The sequence below is a fragment of the Vipera berus genome (assembly GCF_964194415.1).
Source record: "Vipera berus genome assembly, chromosome: 7".
Taxonomy (NCBI): Eukaryota; Metazoa; Chordata; class Lepidosauria; order Squamata; family Viperidae; genus Vipera; species Vipera berus.
Window position 1 is genome coordinate 10,240,611 of NC_138209.1, and position 27,155 is coordinate 10,267,765.

Here is a 27,155-nt window from a genome sequence, read left to right on the forward strand (position 1 = left end):
GCATAACTTTGTAGAACATAGATCTTGGGTCTCCAAACTTGGCAACTTTAAGATTTGTTGACTTCATGGCTGGATGAGGAATTCTGGGAGTTGAAGTCCAAAAGTCTTGAAGTTGCCAAGTTTGGAGAGGTTAGGATCTGGGTTCAAATCTACCAAATCTACCACTGCATCTTCTGCATCTTACAGAAGATGGAAAGTGCCTTCCACACTCTGCCGAAAGCCTGGGACAATTTTCTTGCATTCAGGCAAAACTGTAGCAGTGTAAATGGGGTTTTTCAGCTTTAATTTCTAGAGAGGTGAGTTGCAGATTCAAGAGTATGAATACTGCCTAAATGAACAACCAATTTATTTGTGACTAATCTTGCCACCTCCTCGTCTATGTAAAATGTATATAAAGACTTTTGTATATTTTTTTGTTTAGGAATAAATGCTTGTACAGTTGGCATCAGTAAAGTTTTTAAAAAGCCAAAAGATATTTGTATATGGAAAGAAGCTTTTATCAATGCATTTAATTTATTTCTAATGCATATGTTAATTAATTTCTGCATTTTAGTAGCCTTAAAACACAGCAGTTTTTATATTAATTTTGAAAAGTTATATATCTATATATCTGCCTTCAAACATAAATGTGTATATCACAAAGAAGAATATTTTCTCTGCTAATATATAAGCTTGTTTGATTTGTTTGTTTCTCTCCTTTAGTTAACAATGCTTTTTTCCCACTGCATATTATTGTGTACAAGATTGTGTTTTTGAAAAACAGCTTAGTATGAAATTTAGGATTCTTGTTTATTTTCTAGTAACTACAAAAATACTCATGACAAAATCACAGTTTACAGTTGTTAAAGAGAGGGATGTGGAAGATTTTTTTCCCTGCATTAATTCTAAGCTACCTAATTCACATTTCCTTGACTTATGACCACATGAGCCCAAAACTCCTGTTGCTAAGCAAGACAATCATTAAGTGAGTTTTGCACCATTTTATGACTATTCTTGCCCCAGTTAAGTGAATCACTGCAATTGTTAAGTTAGTAGCTACCCATCTTACCAAGAGACAACTCTGAACGGCTTACATCCAAGTAAAAACAAGATAAAACATTAAAAACATTAAAATAATAACTATCAACATTAAAACTGAGTTAAAATTAGCAAAGTTAGCCTCCTTGAGGCAGAGAAGAAAGACAGAATATCATTCAACTGTGCAAATAAAATTTTAAAAACTTAATGTTACATCCAGTTTGCTCTAGTGGTTAAGGCTCCAAACTAGAAAGCAGAAGACGATGAGTTCCAGGTTTTACCTTTTATTTTATTGTCTAGGAGCCATGGTTTCCCTTTTACGTTTGAGCACAAGAGATGGCCCTGTCAAGCTGGGCTTCTTAATACAGTAATTCCATTTTTATATGATAGAAACCAATGGGTCAGGTGTGAAAAACCAAGCTTATATGTAACTTTGTAACTTATGTAAAATTGTAGCTTCAGAAGATTTATCACTCAAGACTACACAGGAATCTAATCAACTTGAGTCATACAAAATTGGTGCTAGATAAGAGTTAAAGGGATTCAAGAGAAGCTAGTCTTGGATCACTTTTGGCAACGTAAGGACTCCAGACTGATTACTCTCTTAACTCCACCTCTTCTGCATAATGTTGCTCCTAAGCCCTCGTTCCTCCGGGTGGATTGAATTGCGGTCTATAGAAGAGAAATGAGATGGCAATTGGTAGCTAATGATCCTGTCTTTCAGCCTCATTTTTCATTGGTGCTAGAATGCCCATCACATTCCTTGATTACAAGACATTGCAAGCTCACAATTTACCTTAATGGTGATCACGGACCACAAAGGAATCTGGTTTCCCTATATAAAGAGGCCTTGGATGTCAACTTTAGGGTAGTGTTTTGAGTGACTAAAGTTACATCTAGCTTTGCATCTAGAAAAGTTGCCCAGGTTGGATACCCCTGCTTTAAAGCCTTTTTTTACCCGCCTATACTTATTCATGTAAGGGACGCGGTGGCTCAGTGGGTTAAGATGCTGAGGTTGTCGATCAGAAGGTCGGCAGTTTGGCGGGTCAAATTAACAGAGTGAGCGCCTGTTACTCGTCCCAGCTTCTGCCAACCTAGCAGTTCAAAAGCACATAAAATTGCAAGTAGAAAAATAGGGACCACTACGGTGGGAAGGTAACAGCGTTCCGTGCGCCTTTGGCGTCTAGTCATGCCGGCCACATGACCACGGAGACGTCCTCGGACAAGTGCTTCGGCTTTGAAAGGGAGATGAGCACCGGCCCTTAAGAGTTGGAAACGACTAGCACGGATGTGCGGGGGAACCTTTACCTTTTTATACTTATTCATCAGGTGACGAAAGCAATCTCCTTAAAAGGACAGACATCTGCCAGGGCTTCTTTCCAAACCTGGCAATGTTGGCTCATGGCTTCAGAGACCAAGCTGAAGGTTTGTTTTATAGCAAAATGATGCCAACCCAGAATGGAAAGCTATGCTTTGGGTTTTACGCAAAGTATGCCAATCCATGGCTTCCTTACTCGTGTCTTCTTTATTATTTAATGAATAGTTTTAAGTGGAGGACTACCTGTAATTAGTTTGAAACAAGCAAAGTCCCATTATGTTAGCACAGTTACACATAACACTTTACAGAACTAAGCCAGCTATTTGTTCGATTCTAACAGCCAATTGTCATCCTCGAAATATCCCCTCCCCAGCAATGAGGATAATACATTTCCACAGCCAACCATGACAGGGCCAATAATTGAGGTAACCATTTCTATACGGTGAGGGCTGAGTCACTCGGAGGGAACCTGATGAGAAAGCCTGAAAGCAAAGGCTATAAACTGGATTTTAAAACTGATAACAGTCCTGTGAAGCAAGTTATTGGAGAAAATCCAATGAAAATTATGGCTAGTTTATGACTCATCAGAAAAAATGGGTTTGTGAGAAGGAAGCACTTCATGCTCCATTACTCCATCAAAGGGCGGAATGAAATGGGAAAGAAGGCCTGAACCTTTTTTCATAAAACAGCCTTTGGGGAAAAAAAAAATTCTCCCCATGTTGACGGGGCCAGGTGGAACGTTATATAGATAATCTTTTCAAGAGATGAAAAGCGCTCTCTTTTTTATATTTTCAAGGTACATTAAAGGTTTTCATCCAAACGTGGGATAATAGCTATTTAAAACTTCAAAGGGAGAAAAAAAATAGAAGGGAGGGAAAAAGCATGGCATCAAAAATAGGTATAATTTGAGATAATACTTATCTATACATATTTATTCAGCAGTAAGATATGTGTTATTTGCCCTCTAGGCTATTCAAACGGCATTCAGATTCTTAGGAGGGCAAAGTGACTTAAATTCTGCACATGTACATTAAATCTATCTGTTTGGCATACACAAAGGACCATCCAGACCAGGGGTAGGCAACCTTGCCTCTTTTATGACTCGTGGACTTCAACTCCCAGAATTCCTGAGCCAGCCACGCTGAGGGGAAAGGGAGAGGTTTCCAAGCTGTGCCATGCTGGCTCAGGAATTCTGGGAGTTGAAGTCCACCAGTCATAAAAGAGCCAAGGTTGCCTACCCCTGATCCAGACCAATACTGGATGCTTAAGAAATGGATGCTATGGGGAGCTGGGCCAGCAACGGGCTCTGCTATTTCCCAAAGGTGTTTTTTTTCCAAAAGGCAATTGGACTGTCTATGTTTTTCCTTGATGTTTTGCTTCTCGTCCAAGAAGCTTCTTCAGTTCTGACGGAAGTTGCAGTCAGAACTGAAGAAGCTACTTGGATGAGAAGCAAAATGTCTTCGTGGAAAAACCAAGAAAGTCCCTGAAGAGGTTTGCAATATGTTAGAAAATAATTGATGCTACACAGGCACGCTAAAAATGCAGGCCAGAGGAAGGTAGGCCCAGTGCTTTCCATCAAGAGGGAAAAAAAAGATGGCAGCCCCAAAGGGACCCATGGAGAGAAGGAATCTCTGCATTATCCTGAAGTGACCAACTGACACAAGGCACCCTCCCCCAATGAATTACCTCTGTTCAGCCAGGTGATCCAGATCTTATGGAAAGATGAGTGGCGAGAATAGAGAAGGCAAGGTATATGAATACATGCACTTGTAAATAACTGGCTTAGTTCTGTAAAATGTTATGTGTAAGTGATTGTGCTGGCATAATGGGACATTGCTTGTTTCAAACTAATTATAGGAAGTCCTCAACTTACGTTTAGGGACAATTCAAAGTTACAACGGCACTGAAGAAAAGTGACTTAAGTTTTTCACACTTACGACCTTTGCAGCACCACCACCCCCCATGGGCATGTGATCAAAATTCATGCACTTGGAAACTGGCATGTACTTGTGACAGTTGTGGTGTCCTGGGGTTATTTCATCATCTTTTGCAAACTTCTGATGAGCAAAGAAAGGTTGTAAAATGGGGCAAAACTCAACAAATGTCCTGCTTAGTGATGGAAATTTTATTTATTTATTTTTTATTTTAATCCCATTTATATCCCGCCCTTATCCGAAGACTCAGGGCGGCTTACAATCTAAGCAGAAATTAATGTGCTTAGCAATAGCCTTCATTCTATGTATATGCCTGCTTATTAGGGCTTTCAGCCCCCCCCCCAAGCGGCATTATTACAAAGTCAGCTTATTGCCCCCAACAATCTGGGTCCTCATTTTACCAATCTCGGAAGGATGGAAGACTGAGTCAACCTTGAGCCTGGTGGGATGCGAACCTGCACTAATTTTGGACACAATTGTAAATCCAGGACTCCCTGTAAGCCTTACAATTATCAGATATTTGGAAGTCAACCAGTTTTTTTTAATAATAAGCAGACTGAGTCAACCTATGCATTAAATAATAAAGAAGACACGAGTAAGGAAGGCATGGATTGGCATACTTTGTGTAAAACCCAAAGCATACTGTAGCTTTCCATTCTGGCATCATTTTGTTATAAAACAAACTTTCAGCTTGGTCTCTGAAGCCATGAGCCAACATTGCCAGGTTTGGAAAGAAGCCCTGGCAGATGTCTGTCCTTTTAAGGAGATTGCTTTCATCACCTGATGAATAAGTATAGGCGGATAAAAAGGCTCTAAAGCAGGGGTATGCAACCTGGGCAACTTTAAGACCTGTGGACTTCAGTTCCCAGAATTCTCCATCCAGCCATGTTGGGTGGGGAATTCTGGGAGTTGAAGTCCACAAGTCTTAACGTTGCCAAAGTTGGACACTCTTGCTTTAGAGTTTCTTACTGGATTTTGAGTAGACATCTCATTTCTATGACTGAGACTGTGCTGGTTTACCATGAAATGGTGCTTACTGCTTGAATTCTCTTGGCAAATAATCTTCACAACTGAATGGGTGTCTTGTGTTACTAGTAAACCTCTTGAACACTAGGATTCATTAGCACTGTGTTTTTATGTGGGAGCACAGTAATATTTCATTCAGAGTCAGCTTTGGTTTACAATCCATTTCTAGATGCAAAGCTAGATGTAACTTTGGGTTTACAAAAGCGTTGTTATAAAAGCCAAGCTATCATTTTTTTGTACTACTCGGCTAAGAGGAAAACCCGCGTGGACAAATTAGTCCAGACAGGATTTAGGCTGGCTGCCACAGAACTAAAATAATGGTTCCTCTAAATAACTGCTTCTCATTCACAGTTCTAAGTAGTCTTTGTGGAAGTAAAATCCTACTGATTTTCGTGGAACCACCACTTTACTCTAGGAATATTTTAATGAAAAAAGAGGAAAACTAAAAGGTAGCTATTCTTCAGAGTTCATTTACAATTCCTGTATTATTTCAACCACAGGTAAAGTGTTTCACACATATTATCTTGTGTTTCTAACAACCTTCTTATTCTGGAACTGTGAACTGAGATGTGTTATAGTCCTGATCCAGATAGCATAAACTCAGCGAAATGGTTTTAAAGAAATATTTATTGTCCGGGAATTCAAAGCAGATTTACGTTTGCAGTAGAAACATCTGGTCATGTTCACATGTTCATATTTGTCCATTCTCGTAGGTAAAAAGGAATAGTTCCCCATCTCAGCTAGGCATGGTTACAGATGCTAATTGATGCGTGCATGATGCTTGATAGGCAAAGGATTTTAATATAAATAAATAAATAAATAAATAAATAAATAAATAAATAAATAAATAAATAAATAAATAAATTTTACAACCCTGGCATGTAGCCAGGACATCCTGTAATAAACTTTGAATTCCCTCCCACTGACTAGATAAGATATAGGATTAACCAACAACTAGACTACAAGAAGCAAAGGATGGAAACTAATCAAGGAGAGAAGCAACCTAGAACTAAGGAGAAATTTCCTGACAGAACAATCAGTAGAACGATTTGCCTCCAGAAGCTGTGAATGCTCCAACACTGGAAGTTTTTAAGAAGAGACTGGACAACCATTTGTCTGAAATGGTATAGGGTTTCCTGCCTGAGCAGGGGGTTAGACTAGAAGACCTCCAAGATCCCTTCCAACTAGGTCTTATTCATTCATTCATTCATTCATTCATTCATTCATTCATTCATTCATTCATTTGTTCAGTGTGAAGAGAAGGTTTAGAAGAGGACTTTAGCTTTGTGGAGCAACCATAATTCCTAACCCTCCATTAACCATTCCAAAAAGTCCTTAATTCTCATGTTAATTATTCTATGTTCTAAAACCCTGTTATTTTGATATCCAGGTGTCAGAATGCTTCATAAAGTACTAGGCCGATTAATAGGAGCTTGCCGGGAAGATGGATGGAAAATTATTTTTCATTAACAAAATAAACACAATCTCAAAAGGTGTTTACTGTCTCTCAAGTACCATTCAGGAATTTAGAGGGAGAAATTGGCTTCAGGTTAGTGCGATGACAATATTATACAAGCATTTGCTAGTGGCCTCCTGGGTTTTGTGCCTAAACTCTTACATGGTGGGAAAAAGAGGTTGTTGTTTCATTAAGTAGCTTTTTTAAAAAAATAAAATAAAATAAAATGCAGCTTTAATTTCCAAATATCCAGTTTTGTTGTTATTGGACATTTTAAAGAAAATATACAAAGACGAAGCTGAAAAAGGACTGAAAGGGGATAATATAAAGGAACATATCAGGGATTTAAACGGCCATAGATGTTAGCTTTCTAATATACAGTATCTTGTTAATAGTTGTGGCTATTTTATTGCATTAAAAGATGAAGAATCGTTGTTAAACTGGAGCTTAAAAAAAAGAAAGATAGCTTCTCTTAGGCTAACATGGCGCATCTTTTGCACTTGTCTCAAAGGTGCTTTTTCAAAAGGCAACTGGACCTTGTTTTTTCCTTGAAGATGTTTCGTTTCACATCCAAGAAGCTTCATCGGTTCTGGCAGGAATGTGGGGAGGATGGAAGGATCATAGTTCTTTGCAGTCATCTGGTCGTTAGCACTGTCTCTGAGAGCCGTTGAAGCCCCTTGGGGCTTTGCCTTGTGCCCTCAGGGTCACCTGAATCAGAGTGAAAATGGGTGTGAAACTTTCTTGGAACTGCTGAAAGAAGGTTCCCACACCCATTTGCACTATTCTGGTGACCCCGAGGGCATAGATCAGGGCTCTTCAAACTTGGCCCTTTTATGACTTGTGGACTTCAACTCCCAGAATTCCTCAGCCAGGCATGCTGGCTGAGGAATTCTGGGAGTTGAAGTCCACAAGTCATAAAAGGGCCAGGTTTGAAGACCCCTGGCATAGATGAACCTCCAGGTGGCCTCAACGACTTTCAGAGAGAGTGCTAACTACCAGATGACTGCAAGGAATATATATCCTTCCATTCTCCACTATTCAGCCAGAAGTGAAGAAGCTTCTCGGATGAGAAGAGAAACGTTTTCAAGGAAAAAAAACCAAGACAGGCCAGTTGCCTTTCGAAAAAGCACCTTTGGGACAACCAGGACCTGGATGACCGAGAATCTCCCTAGACATCTTTAGCACTTCTAATCTAGAGAATGCAGAAATGTCTACGAGGAAGGTTCAAAATCTGCAAGAAGTCAGGTGAAAGTCCCCTGAACGCCTGCCCTTTTCATATATGCATGCAACATTGATACATACATACACATACATACATACATACAAGGAATGGACCTTGGATCACAATGCTGCACTTTTCATCTTGCAGATTTTGATACACACTTCCTCTGAACAGCACTGCTACAATGCGTTACAAAACTGTTACAAGGCACACATACAGATAAATCTTCAACTTACGACTGGTGGCTTAGTGATTGTTCGAAGTTACGACGGACCTCCCAAGGTCTACCTACAACCTGGAATCGAATTTCTCATGGCGGGCCACCCTTATCATTACGTGATTGCATTTTGGCTGCTCAGCAGCTGGCCAGCATTCATATCCTGTGGCCATGTGATCGTGATTTGTGACATTTGCCTTAATAAGCAGGCATATACATAGAATGAAGGCTATTGCTAAGCACATTGATTTGTGTTTTAGATTGTAAGCCGCCCTGAGTCTTCGGAGAAGGGCGGGATATAAATGGGATTAAAAAAAAAAGAAACTAATGTCTGATTTCCAGTTTCCACAAAAAACCTGCCCATTACAGACAACGAACATATGCATGGGAAATTTGACTGGATTCCTGTCATTTGGTCACCACGATGTAAAAAAGATGTTGAGACTCTAGAAAGAGTACAGAGAAAAGCAACAGAGATAATTAGGGGACTGGAGGCTAAAACTTATAAGGAACAGTTGCTGGAATTGGGTATGTCTAATTTAATGAAGAGAAGGACGAGGGGGGACATGACAGCAGGGTTCCAATATCTCAGGGGCTGCCCCAGAAGAGGGAGTCAAGCTGTTCTTCAAAGCACCTGAAGGCAGGTGCAAATTTAGTCAGATCAGGTAATGGGAGACAATCTCTCCAGTTTGCTGGAAAGATGAAATAAGGATATACTTGTTTGGGCAGGCTGCATTAACAGAGAGATAGAATCAAAATCACATGAAGTGTTGGTACCACTTTAAAATTCCTTTGTAAGACCACAGTTGAAATACTGCATCCAGTTTTGCTCACCACAATGTAAAAAAAGATGTTGAGGCTCTAGAAAGAGTGCAGAGAAGAGCAACAAAGATGGTTATATGGGGCTGGAGGCTAAAACATATGGAGAACATTTGCAGGAATTAGGTATGTCTAAATTAATGAAGAGAAGGATGAGGGGTGCCATGATAGCAGTGTTCCAATATCTCAGGGGCTGCCCCAAAGAAGAGGGAGCCAAGCTATTCTCCAAAGCACCTGAGGGCAGGACAAGAAGCAACGGATGGAAACTAATGGAAAAGATGTTGAGAGTTTGGAGAAAATTCAGAGAAGAGCAAGTAAGATGATCAAAGGCCTGGAGAGTAAAACATATGAAGAATGGCTGCGGGACTTGGGTTTGGCTAGTCTAAAGAAAAGAAATAGGGGAGACATGATAGCAGTATTCCAGTATCTGAGGGGCTGCCACAAAGAAGAGGGGGTCAATGTTATTCACCAGAGCACTGGAGGGAAGGACGAGAAACAATGGTTGGAAACTGACCAAAGAGAGAAGCAACCTGGAATTAAGGAGAAACTTCCTAACAGTGAGGACAATTAACCAGTGGAACAGCCTGCCTCCAGAAGCGATGAATGCTCCAACACTGGAAGTTTTTAAGAAGAGACTGGACAGCCATTTGTCTGAAATGGTATAGGATTTCCTGCCTGAGCAGGGGGTTGGACTAGATGACCTCCAAGGTCCCTTTTATTATTATTATTATTATTATTATTATTATTATTATTATTATTATTATTATTATTATTATTATTATTATTATCTTTTATTCATTAAACATGAACCTCAGTCAACTGAACATTCAAATTGACTGGTTCTGATGGTTGACACGGGTTGCTGTCAGCAATAACAACAACAACTGTTATTGTTATTATTTTGTGAAAGGCTGTTTACCCATTTTCGGCCCTGGTTTTCACAACCCATCATTTGCGTTAATTTGCAGAAAAGTCCCTTCTGAACTCCCATTTCTGGAGGAGACAGCAGTGTGCCAGAAGCCAAAGTTGACTTACCCCTTATGACAACATGGAAAAATACAACCCAATGAAATGCAAGATGTTGTAGAACAGATTTATTTATGCACACAAAGAAATCAATGCATTTGACAGATATTAAAAAGGACAAGGGCTGTCTCTTGCTCTCTGCACTGTGCAATAAAATGTGCCTTCCTGTGCTCATTAAAAATATTCTCAAACGTATATGCATTTATATACAAATAAATAGAGGGAAAGCACTTTGTTGTTTTTTAAAAAAATATTTTACAGCCTTTACATTTTGAAAAGTTCCAAAACAGGGCAAAAATTACAGATGTCTTGGTGACAATGCGCAGTCTTTGGTATAACTAATGGGTACCAGTTGGCATCTAGGGAATTCCTTTAAATCAAAGTAAGACTTCTGTAGCCTTGCAAACTGCTAAGTTTGTAAAGCCGCCCTGAGTCTTCGGAGAAGGGCGGGATATAAATGGAATTAAAAAAAATAAATTTCCATCAGGCCAAGCCAGTACGACAAATGGTCATTTGGGAAAACCATCCCTGTTTGAGAGAATCTAAATAAAAATGAATTACATTGGATGGAAATACTGTTACATTCAACTAGCAGAGATGCTTTGCAGCCCAAACTCCTGAGATCATTTAACTATTTCTGTAAAAGTGCAGAATTCCCACCCACCCCTTATTTTGCAGAACCACTATTAGAATGGATCAAGAAGGATCCATTTCAGCACGCATAGAGCATTCACTAGGCATACAAAAGATCCAAGCTTCATTTCCTTAGCATATTCCACAAAAGTTCGGTCTAGATCCCGATGGATCCCTTGTCAACTACATTATGCTAATGGCCAGGATGCAAACTCAGGATCCGCCCAATGATCCTATACCCCTACATTCAAGCCACTGCTCTGCCACAAAATAAAATCTTTGATTACTAATTTTGATCGGTTTATTTTTAAAACTGGAAGACTGAACTTTTTTTTAAAAAAAAACAAAACCAAAACAGACAGGATCTCTGTCTTTATAAATAGCCTCTCATGTGGCTAGTGTGCTTGAATTCCAAATAATCCATTGTCTGAGTGAGTTACCTACTATAAATCATCCCCACAAAGAATACTTAAAGCTCTGAAAAGAGATCACCCCTCGGGCCAATAAGATAATGATTATCATTATCAAGGAAAGCAGCCTCAGCTTCAGAGGTGTCTGCGGGGTATGGTCAAAATTGTCAAAATAATGCTCTGCCTGTTTGCAGTGTGTGTTGCTTTTGTGATTCACCTAAAAAAGCAGGTGGAGCTTGGATTGCACTGTCATATCCAATCCATCTTGATTTTTTTGACCATAGCCCTGTTTAGGTACATGCAGTTGGTAGATCAGACATGGGCAGATCTAGAAAAAAAAAGGGAGCAAGCATTAAGAAAAGATTTAAAAATGCTATGGAGTTCAGAAAAGATTCCCGCACAAGGGGACTCAGCAAAGTCTAACTTTTAAAAAACATATTTCTATTGCAGTGCATACCTACGGCGCTCCATTTTTTTTAAACATTATGTCCAAAAACTACCTATAAACATAAATCTCCGTTCATATCTTTACAGAATTAAGTGAAACATACAGAAATGACTACTTATGGAAATAATTTTTCAGTAACGATTGAATTGAGTCTAACTGGTCATCAAATGCTTCGTTACAACTGCATTGATCCATTTCCTCCCTGAAAGAATAGAAACTAGAATACAAATAACAGAAACAGAAATTTTTTGTGAAAATGTGAATGTGTTTGTGTGTGTCTATAGGAGATAGACACACACTTCATCTATGGAAAATAAACCAATACACGTGTGTGTCTATGCATGTACTGTACATCTAGTTTTTACTACTCTTTTGGCATTGGTTTATTTTTCTTTCCTGCATTTTTACATCTATGTGTTTTTGCTTTTGTAAGATCAACATGCCTTAATTTTAAGATTTGTTTTTTAAGGGAAAAGATTTCAGAGGCACGTTTTTAGTTTTCAGGAATCATCCACTGTTAAGAATGGGTTTCATTTGACCAGGAAGGTCTGGCACTGAGACCTTCACAAAGCTATTTAAATGCTACTCTCTTTCCAGCATTCCCCACACGCTCCTTTGTTCCTTGTCTGATCCAGGATTGCTCACCGAGGCATTTTATGCAAAGCACATTACAGCATAGATGCTGATGTCATAAATGGGCCACGCACACTTCCGAAGGAGACGATTGTGGAATTTAAATTGTCATTTGGCAGGGCGTTAAACTGCTGGTCACGGCTCCTTTTCGTTCCGCTGCTCGGAAGGCACAGCTTCCCAATGCAATACTTTGGGTTGGGAATTTACAGAGAAAATCAGAGAGTGATCCGTGGTCCTTTGAATTTTAAATGCAATTTCAGTGCATCTCGGCTGTGCCCTGAACAAGTACGTGTACCATCGCTGCAGACAACCTGTGAATGAGAACAATTACATCGCTAGCCTTCTTCTTAGAAATCTTTATCCCAGCCTGAAAGTTCATCGGGTGGAACTCCCTGTTCAGGTGGATATCTGTCAAAGTGGCTGTAGTCCATCGGACCTGAAAGCTATAAAAGAGTTATGGTATAAGCACACATTTGAACTAAAAGGTTGAAGGTTTCCCTGTCGAGGTGTGCCCAACTCTAAGGTGTTCATCTCTGTTTCACTGTTACCTTTCCACCGAAGTGGTACCTATTTATCTACTCGCATTTGCATGCTTTCGAACTGCTAGGTGGGCTAAGGCAAAGAATGGGGTCTCAAACCCAGGCTGCCAGCTTTCCAGCTGACACGTTTAGCGTCTTTAACCGCTGAGCCATCAGCCCCCTTTTAAGCATACTTGAACAAAACCTTACAAGAGATAATTTTGCTACCAGATCCCATCAGATCTAATCTACAACACAAACTGTATTAGGCCTTATGTTGGGCTTCACACGCGACAATCACAATAAAGCCCATGCCCAGCTATCCCTTTGGATCCAATTTCTGCCATTTCTGCCTGATATCCCATCAGGCCTTGCATGGGAAGGTCTTGGGAAGACTTCATTTCATTACAAGCCTCTTTCCCATTGGTTGACTAGGCAACCATGGGTATGGATTGGGGATTACAGCCAATCCGTGTTCGGAGATGTGTTGTACAATGCCAGGCTTTGCCAGTGAGGTCTGTAACAGAAAGGCTTCCTCTTCTGGACATTCCAGATTTTTCTTGGAGGATTAGATGGTCAAAAGAAATTAATTTGTATAGGTGCCCCTACAACATAACTGACTAGGTTGTGTTATTTCAACTATGTCATAATTAGGTATATTTGGAGTTATAAGGGATGAAATGAGCCAACCAAGTCATTGTTGATATGTCCACAATACAATAACTCTGTCCCCATTGACCCACATTAGCGTGGAGGGAACAGTACCTCTGTGGCATCTTCATAACACATATCTTAAAGGGGAACTCCAGTAATACTGTTCCTTATAAAAATGAGACACTGGCTTGTGCATGTAGCTGATCATTAATTTAAAAGGGACTGGTTGAGTACCTCTCTTTTGAGGGGTGATGACAACTTCATTGCTTTGAGTCCTTCCCAATTAAAACCATTCAGCCACCTAGAATGGAAGGTTAAACAGCAAGACAGTTATTTAACTGGTGTCACACTTAGAGTCCCAAACAAAACTGCCACTGCATCTTACTGTTAAAGTAGGGATGGATATTGGAGAATATTTTTTCTGTTCAAGGGCTGCAGTGTTCTGTCAACTGTCAAAGGTTCATAATAAATACGTCCATAATAAATCCTCCCTGTTACACACCCAAATCTGTCTGCCCTAGGTTTTCTACCAGTGGACTGCTATAATGGTACATGGGGATGATTGTGAGAAACAGCAGAAGCGATCCTATCTAGGGATTGATTAGATAAGAGACGGTGAAACCTGCAGCTGCATACCGGGTGGAGAAAGAAGCTCTTATCAGGGCTAAAAGCAATGGTGGGAGATTTGTATCTTTAGTCTTGCAAGATGGATACCAGCTTTTCTAGCTAGTCCTGAGGGGAAACATGACTTGATGAGCTAATTCTACCTTACTCTAAGGCTACATTAACAGAGAATTTTGCAAAACCCCAAAATATAGGTTGACTCATGACCACAATTGAGCACAAAATTTCTGTTGCTAACTAAGACAGTTGATAAAAGTGAATTTTGCACCATTTTATGGTCTTTCTTGCCACAGTTGTTAAGTGAATCATAACACTGAACTGTCAAGTTAGTAACATGGCTGTTAAGTGAATCTGGCTTCCACATTGACTTTGCTTCACAGGTCACAAAAAGTGATCACGTGACCACGGGACACCGCAACCGTCATAAATACGAGCCGGTTGACAAGTGTCTGAATTGTGATAGGTGACCATGGGGATGCTACAAAGTCATAAATCACCTTTTCTCAGTGTCATTGTAACTTCGAATGGTGACTAAACTAATGGTTGAGGACTACCTGTATTTCTCCCTTCCTCCCCTTTTACTCTCTGAAAAATAGCGGAGGGGGGGACGGGGAGAAATTTCCTTCTGAAATGTTTCCTACGCTCTTCCTCCTTCTGTGGGCCAAGAAATCTTTTGCATGCTAGTTGTCCTGTTTGTATCTCTTCGTCATATCTTCCAAGGTCATTCCCACATGCCACTGTAATACCAGAGTTTGGGGTTACCTGCCTTTCTCTTAATGCCAGAATATGTTTAGCCTTTTTGCAGTTACTGAGTGCAGTTATGCAGCTTCTCTATTGGGGACCATCTGCCATACTCGGGTCAAACAAGCAATTGGGGTCTACAGCCAAAATGTGGGGGCAGCTTTCCGTACTGTTATCTCTTCTTCCTGCTCCTGATAGTATATTCTCTTTGTTGAAAGCTTCAGACACTAACTAGTGATCTTCACTGGTCTCCTGCATTTGGGATCTGAACTGAGGCCAAGATATACTGTACAATTGTACATGAAATCAGCCTGACTGTTAATTGGGCCTGAGGGCCGCAGTTACAAACTCTTCTCTTAAGCATTAAAAGCAATGGCAGCAGTAAAATAAGAGAACTTATGTACAAACTCTTCATTGATTACCACCCAAATCTTTAAACCTTTACCCTGTGGTAGGATGGGCAGCCAATAAATTTAATAAACATATAAATTAACATATAAATTAACAAACAAATAAAATTTACCTGTGCCGCTTAATGTCATGGATTCCATTCTTCAGATTTCCTAATCGCTCTGTAGGACTTTGTCTAGCATACATTTGTGGGTAAGAGACAGAGAGAGAGGAAGAGGATGAGTACACACACTTTATAATTTAGAAAATATCTACACAACGTCATTATCAATTTCCTGGCGCACCTCAGAGACTTGAGTATCCCCCGTTTGATTTGCAGGACAAAGGTGGTTGGGAGTGAATCGGTTTATTATTACCATGGTTATTATTATTATTTATATTCTTTCTTTGGGAGCTGAAGGGGAGTGTACAGGGATGTCTTCTTATTTTTTCTTATCCAGTAACTTGAGGTGGGCTGAGCTCAAAACAAAGAGAAACCTGGTGACAGGGCTGACCTGGTAACACACCAAATTGTGTATCTTCCCAGGTTTAACACTTTACTATACATTGTACTATCCACGGATAACCTGTGGGGCAGCTGAAGGATCTCCAATCCTTCTGGCTGGTGTGCATATATGATCGTTTGAGCAGATATTTTAGATGCCATGTCTGCTATGGGAAAGGAGCATGGAACTTGAAGACAAAGAAATCTACAAGTTCACTGAGGTTGTTGGTATATATGGGTGACCAGAAAATTGGCATAGAGCTTTGCCCATTAATAGCCTTATTCTCCAGGAATCGATCCCAAAGATGTTGAAGAAGCTTCTTGGATGAAAAGCGAAACATCTTCAAAGAAAAACAAGAAAGTCCAGTTGCCTTCTGAAAAAGGCAATGCATGTATGTGTGCATATACATACACACACATAAACACACACAGACACACAGACACACACACACACATCCAAGCTTGGTGTCATTTGAAAAAAATGCAAATCTCTCATCAGAGGATTAAAACGAAAGACTTATCTGTTAGGACAATTACAGTATATATCAATGGGTCTGAAGCAGTTCCCATATAGGCCCTCAAATAATCAGATATTAATTTGTAACAGCCAAAAGTGATCCACAAGATTGATTTACAGCTTCCTTGCACATTAGTGGTTTGACAGCCCAAGGCCCAAGGCTTCCCATGATATATATAAAGGTAAAGATTCCCCCGCACATGTGTGCTAGCCGTTTCCAACTCTAGGGGCCAGTGCTCATCTCCGTTTCAAAGCCAAAGAGCCAGCGCTTGTCCGAGGACATCTCCGTGGTCATGTGGCCGGCATGACTAGACACCAAAGGCTCATGGAACGCTGTTACCTTCCCACTGTAGTGGTCCCTATTTTTCTACTTGCATTTTTACGTGCTTTTGAACTGCTAGGTTGGCAGAAGCTGGGATGAGTAACAGAGGCTCACTCTGCTACGCGGCACTCGGGATTCGACCCGCCAAACTGCCGACCTTCTGATCGACAAGCTCAGCGTCCTAACCCACTGAGGCACCGCATCCCTATATATATAATTGAAATAGCTGTAGGTTAATTAAAAGCAAGAGACTAAGAGTATGATTATGTGAAACATCATTCAGGGCACAGAAATGAAGATTTATGGTGTGCAATCTGTTTGAAAAATGGGAACAGAACAGCAATAAATTCTGCTGAAGCTATTATACAGGTAGTCCTTGAGTAATGACTGGGTCACTTAATGAGTGTTTACATTTATTATGGCCACCAAAGAGGTCCTTTACGGCCTGTAAAGCACCTCCGAGCGATTGTAAATAGTTATATCACTTATCCACCTCTGTGGTCACGTGACTACGATCTGCAACATTTTTTGCTAGTTGTTAACAAAAACAGCTTTCGACTGAGTGGATTCCCTTAATGACTGCTACATTTGCTTAATGACTGCTGCGTTAGCTTAACGCCATGATGAAAAATGTCAGAGAAACACTTCACTTCATGTGGGAATACTGAGAATTGAAGTCCACCCATCCTCAAGTTGCCACGGTTGAGAAACACTGGTCTAAATAGATCTGTATGGAGTTACACTGTTGAATAACACCAATGAACATAAGATTTTAGATTAAAATCTGGCTGGATATTGGGTGTTAAAGGAAATACAACCCCGCTCAATTATTCTCCTCACACCTCTGCAACACAATTGCTCTTCCCTCACCTGCAAAGCCGTCGAATCAAATCCTCGGGGCGCTTGGATACTATTCTGGGGAAATCCAGTCTCTCAACGCCTTTTAAAATCAAATTGTAGGTCATCATTTGATCGACTCCAGTAAAGGGAGGACTTCAGTAGGTGTCATTTCAAAATTGAGGGAAGGGGAGGAAGAGAAAATACACGGTTATGGAAAAAAGAAATTGTGTGTTGAACCCAGGCATTTTTTCCTCACATGCTAGGCCAGGGGTAGGCAACCTTGGCTCTTTTATGACTCGAGGACTTCAACTCCCAGAATTCCTGAGCCAGCCATGCTGAGGGGAAAGGGAGAGTTTCCAAGCTGAGCCATGCTGGCTCAGGAATTCTGGGAGTTGAAGTCCACGAGTCATAAAAGAGCCAAAGTTGCCTACCCCTGGCTGTTCCTCTAAACAAAGACAGGATTCAGATTAATCGCAAACTGGTTTTCTCATAAGGTGTGTTTTGTGTTTCAGAGAATTTTTAGGGGGGATTCATAGGTAGTCCTCACAGCCAAAATTGAGCCCAAAATTTATGCCACTAAGCAAGACAGTTGTAAAGTTAGTTTTGCACCATTTTGCAACCTTTTTTGCCACGGTTGTTAAGTGAATCACTGCAGATATTAAGTTAGTAGCATGACTGTAAAGTGAATCTGGCTTCCCCAGTGACTTTGCTTGTCAGAAGGTTGTAAAAGGTGATCACATGATCCCGGGACATCATAAATATGAATCAGTTGTCAGGCGTCTCAGTTTTGATCACCCTGACAATGGGAAATGCTGCCATGATTGTTAAGTGTGAAAAATGGTCATAAATCGCTTTTTTCAGTGCTGTTGTAACTTCAAACAGTAACTAAATGAATGGTTGTAAGTAAAGGACTACCTGTAGTTAGGTTGAACCAAAATTTGAGGATTGATATTTATACTCAGGAAGTGTCAAGGCTGAGTACAGCCTAATACCAGGATCTCTGAATCAAGACTGGTTTTTTTTTGTTTTGTTGTTGTTAGTTGGGAAGTCGTGTCTGACCCGTCGCGACCCCATGGACAACATTCCTCCAGGCCTTCCTGTCCTCTACCATCTTCTGGAGTCCATTTAGGCTCACGCCTACTGCTTCAGTGACTCCATCCAGCCACCTCATTCTCTGTCGTCCCCTTCTTCTATTACCCTCAACCTTTCCCAGCATTAGGCTCTTCTCCAGTGAGTCCTTCCTTCTCATCAGGTGGCCAAAGTATTTGAGTTTTAGCTTCAGGATCTGGCCTTCTAAAGAGCAGTCAGGGTTGATCTCCTCTAGGACTGACCAGTTTGATCACCTTGCAGTCCAAGGGACTCGCAGGAGTCTTCTCCAGCACCATAGTTCAAAGGCCTCAATTCTTTGGCGTTCAGCTTTTCTTATGGTCCAGCTTTCACTGCCATACATTGCAACTGGGAAGACCATAGCCTTGACTATACACACTTTTGTTGACAGGGTGATGTCTCTGCTTTTTAGTGTGCTGTCTAGATTTGCCATGGCTTTCCTCCCCAGGAGCAAGCGTCTTTTAATTTCTTGGCTGCAGTCCCCATCTGCAGTGATCTTGGAGCCCAGGAAAATAAAATCTGTCACAACCTCCATTTCTTCCCCATCTATTTGCCAGGAATTGAGAGGGCCAGACGCCATGATCTTGGTTTTCTTAATGTTTAGTTTCAATCAAGACTGTTAGTTGCCCCAAGGGTGCTTTTTCAAGAGGAAACTGGACTTTCTTGTTTTTCTTTGAAGATGTTTCGCTTTTCATCCAAGAAGTTTCTTCAGAGCTGAAGAAGCTTCTTGGATGAGAAGCGAAACGTCTTCAAAAACAAACAAACAAAAAACCCCGAAGTCCAGTTGCCTCTTGAAAAATTACCTTCTGGACAACCAAGATCTGGATGACTGAGAATCTCCATAGACATAAGACTATTAGTTCTTTCTGGCCCAGGATTATCTGCCTACAATAGCCTGTAACTCGGGAAGACACCTACCCAACTACACACTTTTAGTCTTGTAGTTATAAGGACAGCCTAATTGCAGATACTCCCATAGCATTTATTCCCCCTCCTTGTAAAACAGAGAAATGTCACTTCCATTAGCTAAAGGAAGTACAAAATAAATCCTGGATGAGAATTTATGAGCATATCAGGAGTACACTTCAAAACTGAGTGGAGACAAGCTATACTGTAGGACAAGGGGTTCCCAACTGGGGGTGCGAGACGATATTCCAGGGGATGCGAAAACTTGGGTTTTCAAAATTATAGCGTATATGCATAATTTGTTGCTGTTATTTCGAACTTTTGTAAGGGGTGCGAGAATATATCAGAAGCGTTCTAGGGGTGCAGGGTATAGAAAAGTTTGGGAACCATTGTTGTAGGAGATGACCAGGCTGAGCCCACGGAAAGGGGTCAAGCACGTCATCAGTCTCCAGTTCCTTCACACCACAGGAGATCTAAGTCCATCCCACCTTGAATTCTGTTGACTCACATCTACCATCTATTTGCTTTGACCATTAGTAGTTCAGATTTTTGTAGAGAGCATTAGCATACAATAAAGCTATATTCTTTTTGAATTGCCTGGACTCTTCATTTCCTGCACTTGACATATATTTTGGGAGTGGGTTTAGAGATTTTAAAGACTAATGTTTTATTTATTTATCTGTATCCCATCTTTATTATTTTTAAACTCGAGGCACCGAACGTAACAAACACACCTTGCTCCTTCTACGCCCACAACAATCCTGTGAGGGGCTGAGAAAGAGATGGCTCAAAGTCACCCAGCTGGCTTTCATGGCTAAGGCGGGACTAGAACTCACAGTCTCCTGCTTTTTAGCCTGGTGCCTTAGCCACTAGACCAGGCATGTCAAACTCTCGATGTCATGTGACATCGCGCGACGTATTGCGACTTTTTCCCCATTGCCGGCAATGGGGTGGGCGCAGTTTTAGTATGATGCATCCAGCCCGCAGGCCGGCAGTTTGACATGCCTGCACTAGACCAAAGTGGCTTTCTATAGATTCTTTAAGTCTTCTGCAAGGCTTAAAGTATACACTGGCTCCTTCAAATGTCCCAATGTAAAGAAAAAAAATCCATATTTTTAGCCCTATCCCTTCAAAGGAGGGCACAAATATAAGACTGATGAGCTACAATTTTGGCAGCCTTGCCATGAAACACAGCTGAATTAGTTGCCATACAAAGGGCACCTCACATCTTGAGAAAAACAATCGGCAATTGCAACTGATGGTGAGCAGAGTGTGGTTCATGTACTACCCCTTTTTGCTATCTGGGCTGTTCTACTCCAATCCTTCTCTGTTTCTTGCATACCCAAAGATGAAGTGGAAACAATTCTCAGATGTAGGACAAGAGTTGTGCACAACCCTTGAGTCATGGGCCCCTCTCTCATTTTATAAGCATACACCTTATGAACCCAATATGACCCTCAATCTAAGTCAGAAGAATCCACTCCTGGGACATACTTTCCTGTAAGCAGTTCATACACAAGGATTCCGAGGGACCAAAAATCCACACTGAAATCATGGCCTTTATTCAAAATGACTTCAGGTGCGACATATTCAGGAGTCCCACAGAAGGTCCAGGTCTTCTGCCCTGCCCTGATCTTCTTAGCAAACCCGAAGTCAACCTTGTGGGTCAAAGAAGAGGAGAAGAGGCTGTTACTGGACAGTTTTACCTCAAGTTGTTTGTCCTTGTTTCTATCTGTTATAAGAACCTCTACTGAGACGGATTCAATATTCTTCCTCATACAATGGCTACTAGATTCATCTTGGGAAGAGTATAACCAAAAGAGTAGCAAGCTATCTGTTGCTATTAGTCCTCAGTAATTGGAATTTGACTGCAAGCACTTCTTATGCCTAAATACATTTATCAATGTAGTAGGGCTGTATTGCTATTATCCTTCTCATCTTTCTCATTTTCTCATCTTTCCTACTACCTTCTCCTATTGGTGTCTCATGAATTGTCATTTGTCTGTATCTTATGATTTTACTATTGTATCTTATGATTCATAATCTATGACTTACCACTTTGTTGTTTGTATGTATACTGAGAGCTTATGCACAGGAGACAAATTCCTTGTGTGTCCAATCACTTGGCCAATAAAGAATATTCCTATTCCACATCTGAAATCCCCAATATATACCCTTCTCACTGTATAGTTTTGATCAAACGTGAACACTGCAGGAACTTGTTAGTGCATGGAAAATTGACAGGAAAATATATTACCAGTTTAACAAATAAAGAGTCAGGATTGTCTCTAATGAGAAATAATATATGCTGTAAATGCACTTGTGTTAGCATGTAAGTATAAATCAATATATGTCTTTCCACAATGATATTTCCTCCTAACATTCAAGATAAAATAATCTTATTTCCAGTAGCATAAATGTGTCAAGATATAAGCACTCTTAAACTTTCCTTTGAATGGCTGCATACCAAATGCAAAACAAACTTTTCTTAACAATGCCCCTATATTTCTTTTTTTAAAAACTTACCAACTTTATATAACCCTGGGCATCCAAAATTAAATTTTCTGGTTTCAAATCCCTGTAGATTATACTCATAGAATGCAAATATTCAATAGCTTCTGTCACACACCCAACACAGAACTTTGTAGTGGTTTCATCAAAACTACCCCTGGAAAAAGAAAGAAAGAAAGAAAGAAGAAAGAAAGAAAGAAAGAAAGGAAGAAAGAAAGAAAGGAAGGAAGGAAGGAAGGAAGGAAGGAAGGAAGAAAGAAAGAAAAAGAAAGAAAGAAAGAAAGAAAGAAAGAAAGAAAGAAAGAAAGAAAGAAAGAAAGAAAGAAAGAAAGAAAGAAAAAAAATGAATTAAGGGTGGAAGGAATGAAGGAAGGAGAGAGAGAAAGAAAGAAGGAAAGAGAGGAGAAAAAGAGAAAGAGAAAGAAGGAAGGAAGGAGGGATGGAGGATAGAAGGAATGAAAGAAGGAGAGAAAAAGAAAGAGAAAGGAAGATTGCTTTCATTGTCAAATTATTTTCAGTCTTTCCTCTTCCAGTCTTAGTAGACTCTGAAGAGATACAGTAAAAATCATGAACATTATAAAAATACAAGAAATCATCAATAAAGTAATTCAGCATGTACCCAAAATCATCAGTTCTGTTGAAGTAAAATTATCCTCACAGCATACAGAGGTACGGGGGTCAACATCCAGGAGAAGTATGTTGAAAGAGGGAAAATACTGCTTGGAAAGTTACTTATTTCCATCATAGGCTGATGACACTAATCTAAGAGACATTTAACCTTTCCCTCTTCCCTGAGGCCCCTCAGCAGATGATATTCAACGGGCTTCCGTGATTCTTCAGTTGCTATTAAGCATTCAAGTCTAGTAGACAGCGATAATCCATTTCCCCATTAATTTCTTCAGGCCCTGTTTAAATTAGAGGCTATCACAACATCTGATGGAAGCAAATCCTGTCATTTAATTATGCCCTTCCTTTGATCATTCCCCTACATTTAGTTTTAATTTAGTTTTAATGAATGAACACGGTGAGGAAGAAAAACCGATCTACATTTTTATATATCATGGCTAATTTTTAATACCTGTATCATAACTTCCTTAACTCCCTATCAAAATCCCAGACACTCTAGACTTTGTTAGTCCATAATAATTCTGCATGGCCTTTTTTCAATGTTATATGATTGCTTTTCTGGTCTGCTAATCAATACCAATTGTGATCTCACCATAGATTTATACAAGAATATTACTGGATTATTGTTTTTTTTAAATTTCTTTCCTAATAATTTCAAGCATGGAATTGGCCTTTTTTAACAGCAATCAGACTTGAATTGTTATTTTAACAGAGAGTTGGAGGGGACGTTGGAGTCTGACCCCTGCTCAGGCCGGAAGCCCTATACCATTTAATAATAATAATAATAATAATAATAATAATAATAATAATAATAATAATAATAATAATAATAATAATAATAATAATAATAAAATAATGATGATGATGATGATGATGGAAGGGACCTTGGAGGTCATCTAGTCCAACCCCCTGCTCAGGCAGGAAACCCTATACCATTTCAGGCAAATGGCTGTCCAGTCTGGGACACTGCAACCATCGTAAGTACATGTCAGTTGCCAAGCCTCTGAATTTTGATCATGTGACCACGGGGATGCTGCAGTGGTCATAAGTGTGAAAAAGAGTCATCAGGCCTGCTCAGTGTTGTTATAACTTTGAACAGTCACTAAACAAATTGTTGCAAGTCGAGGACTACCTGCAATCAAACAAAGCCACACTTAAGAAAAATTTGTTATGTAAAGGACCACCGTTCGAAAAACCTCATTTGATCCATTTAGATCAGGGGTGTCAAACTGCCGGCCCACGGGCCGGATGCATCACATGGAAGCCACGCCCACCCCATTGCCAGCAACGGCAAAGCCATCCCAATACGTTGCGCAACGTCACGTGACGTCGCGAGTTTGACATGTCTGATTTAGATCATCCGATATTAACTCTTTCAACTTGTCGATTTTTTTTCCCAGTCACAACTTTGTAGCACATCATTCAGCTGATGGAAGGTAGCCCAACTCTTTCAAAGATGGTTTAATTATAATCTAAATTTCCAGCCTGCTAATTATATACAATTGTATGGCTTGCACATTTTTATATCCTTTACAGGTAGTCCTCAACTTACAATGGTTTGTTTAGTGACCAAAGTTACAACAGCACTGAAAAAAGGGACTTATGACCGTTTTTCACACTTATAACTACTGCAGCATCCACGTGGTCATGTGATCAAAATTGGGATGCTTGACAACTAGCTCGTATTTATGACGGGTTGCAACGTCCCAGAGGATCATGTGATCATCTTTTGGGACCTTCTGACAAGCAAAGCCAATGGGGAAGCCAGACTCACTTAACAACTGTGTATTTAATTTAACAACTGCAGAGATTCATTTGAGAACTATGGCAAGAAACGTCGTAAACATGGGACAATACTCACTAAATAAATATCTTGCTTAGCAACAGAAATTTGGGGCTCAGTTGTGGTCGTAAGTTGAGGACTACTTGTATAATGCCATTAATAAAAATGTAAAAATGGGCAAATAATAATAATAATAATAATAATAATAATAATAATAATAATAATAATAATAATAATAATAATAATAATAATACCTGTCCCTGAGGATGCTCCATAGTTCACCTCCAAGACAGGCTTCTAAGAGCATATAAACGTATTTGTTGTCTTTGAAGGTACGATACAACCTGAAGCACGTTAAAAAAAAAGGAGAGAAAGAAACAATAGGCAAACAATTCTAGTTGAAGATAAAATGTATCTAAAATAACAATAATCACATTTCTGTAGCACTGCGTGCCTGTAGGAACAATTCTTTTGACCCACCAAAATCTGGACTCTCTGGGTAAAATGGGAATACAAAGAATATTGATCAACCCAACCAAGGGGGACATTCATGAACAATCACCTAGAATTAAAAACTTGGTGGAAGAAGGTTTTTTTGTAGAGGAGAAAATGTGTCCTTTTCATAAAGTTTGTTATAAAAATCAATTCAGATTCAAATCACCCATAGACAGTTGAGGATAGTAATGGGCAACTGAGTGAAATACGACACTGTTCTACTTGTAAAGGTTTGAGAACCTAGAAAAATCAGAAATATAAAGCAGAGGTCCCCAACCTATGGTCTGTGGCCCACTGCCAGGCTGTGGCTGTGGCCTACTGGCTGGCCAGTGCGTGCACACATGTAAGACTGGCTGGCCAGTGCATGCACACATGCGTGCACTCACCCCCACTCACGTGCATATGTGCCTGCAGACCTTTTGGCACATGTGCACGGGACTAGCTGTGGTGGGGCCAGAGCCTGTGCAAACAAGCAAACTAGCGTCATGTGGGCTGCATGGCCTGTTTGCGCATGCACATGGGACTAGCAGCAGTAGGGCTAGTGCCTGTGCGCATATGGGGTGTGCATGGCCCTGTTCACTTGTGGCCCTGTTTGTGTGCGTGCGGTGTGTGTAGCTGCTCCCTGTCCCTCTGGGCCGCCAGCTTGAAAAGGTTGGTGACCTCTGATCTAAAGTACAGGTAGTCCTCTACTTACAGCCACAATTGAGCCCAAAATTTATCTTGCTAAGTGAAGCATTTGTTAAGTGACTTTTGCCCCATTTTATGACTTTTCTGTTGTTAAGTGAATCACTGCAATTGTCAAGTTAGTAACACGATTGTTAAGTGAATTCGGCTTCCCCATTGACTTTGCTTGTCAGCAGGTCGCAAATAACCCCAGGACACAGCAACTGTTGTAGATATGAACCAGTTGCCAAGCAACTTGAATTCTGACCATGTGACCAGGGGGAACGCTGCAACGGTCGTATGAAAAATGGTCATAAGTCACTTTGTAACTTTGTATGTTGTAACTTTGAATGCTCACTAAATGAACTGTTGTAAGTCGAGGACTACTTGTATACAAGAGTTCCATGGAAAGTTCTCCACTAAACGCAACTACTCACTATATACGATGAATGATGCAAGGACAATGAATCCAGTACCCTCAACTTTTCTTGTTAAGCAAAAACATATTGTCACAACTTCCCAACTACAGAAAAACAGCCGAAAAGGGAATTGCAGGGGATAACAACGTGTTGCAGAATGGAGAGTGAGAATGAGATTCATGGTTTCGGGAAGAGTGTGAAGAAACAGTGATGCCCTATCCAGACCGTGTCATTTTTTGAAAGAGATTTTTTTTTTTAAGAAATAGGTTTATATAAATAATTTTTTAAAATTACTTCACAATGAATGGCGAACAGGCCTCTTCTAGAATTTTCTTTTCGGAATGAATATGTTCCTGTTGCTTGGTATCCACTACGTGCTTCTTCTTAATGCATTTCATGGCAAATGCTATGTTCTCATTCTTAACTTTCACCTGAAGTCACCAGAAAAGAAAATATAATGTCAGAATCAAAAACATGAGTTCTCTCCCTTTTCCAAATTCTTCAGAATAACAGCAGAATAGAATTATAAATCCAAGATGTGATGCATCCTCCCTCAGTTGGCACCTTCTAGATCAGGGGTGTTAAAACTCGCAACGTCACGTGACGTTTCATGACATTTCACAACTTTTTCCCCATTGCCGGCAATGGGGTGGGTGCGGTTTCGGTGTGACGCACCTGGCCTGCGGCCGGCAGTTTGACACCTCTGTTCTAGATCAAGGGTCTCCAAACTTGGCAATTTTATGACTTGCGGACTTCAACTCCCAGAATTCTCCAGCAAGCATGAGGAATTCTGGGAATTGAGGTCCACAAGTCATAAAGTTGCCAAGTTTAGAGACCCCTGTTCTAAATATTTGGACTTCAATTCCCAGAATTCTCAGCAGTGACCCTGATTTTTGGAGAATTAATTCTTGGAGATGAAGTCAATGCATTTCAAGGATTCCCAGGTTTAGAAACAAGTTCTTGGCATGTGTTTCAAACCCCAATAACCAAGAATGTAAGCAGAGGATCACTTCCAATAAGACAATTTTGTCAAGCGTATTGGATCTGCCATTCAGCAAACACCAAAACATGCCCAAACTATTTTCACCAAGAACAGTGGACTTTAGCATATGTATAGATTTTTTTTAGAGCATAGATAGATGATCTTTTGGTCATCCTTTTCTGGGATGGGGAAGCAAAGACTGATCTGAAAATTGATTTAAAAATGACAGACTGCAAGAATAATATAGTAAGATGCTACACTGGATATATCAAAGAAACCAACACAGCCTTGAGTTTGTGAAAATAATAAAGATGGGAGATTGATGATGATGATGATGATGATGATGATGATGATGATGATGATGATAGATAGATAGATAGATAGATAGATAG

General features: G+C 40.1%; 1 protein-coding gene across 1 annotated transcript in view; it reads right to left on the reverse strand.

The window, feature by feature from the left end:
* Positions 1-12,163: 12,163 nt before the first annotated feature.
* PRKG2 (protein kinase cGMP-dependent 2) overlaps positions 12,164-27,155 on the reverse strand; it is a gene marked incomplete at its 5' end in the record, with an annotated part of 76,471 nt that continues 61,479 nt past the window's right edge. Inside the window, 8 exons of the mRNA XM_081333230.1 lie at positions 12,164-12,602; positions 13,566-13,632; positions 15,220-15,282; positions 17,301-17,423; positions 20,778-20,941; positions 21,810-21,951; positions 24,459-24,548; positions 26,076-26,212. Of these exons, the coding sequence (XP_081189356.1) occupies positions 12,507-12,602; positions 13,566-13,632; positions 15,220-15,282; positions 17,301-17,423; positions 20,778-20,941; positions 21,810-21,951; positions 24,459-24,548; positions 26,076-26,212 (882 nt within the window). The 3' untranslated portion in view covers positions 12,164-12,506. The remainder of the gene's footprint in view (positions 12,603-13,565; positions 13,633-15,219; positions 15,283-17,300; positions 17,424-20,777; positions 20,942-21,809; positions 21,952-24,458; positions 24,549-26,075; positions 26,213-27,155) is intronic.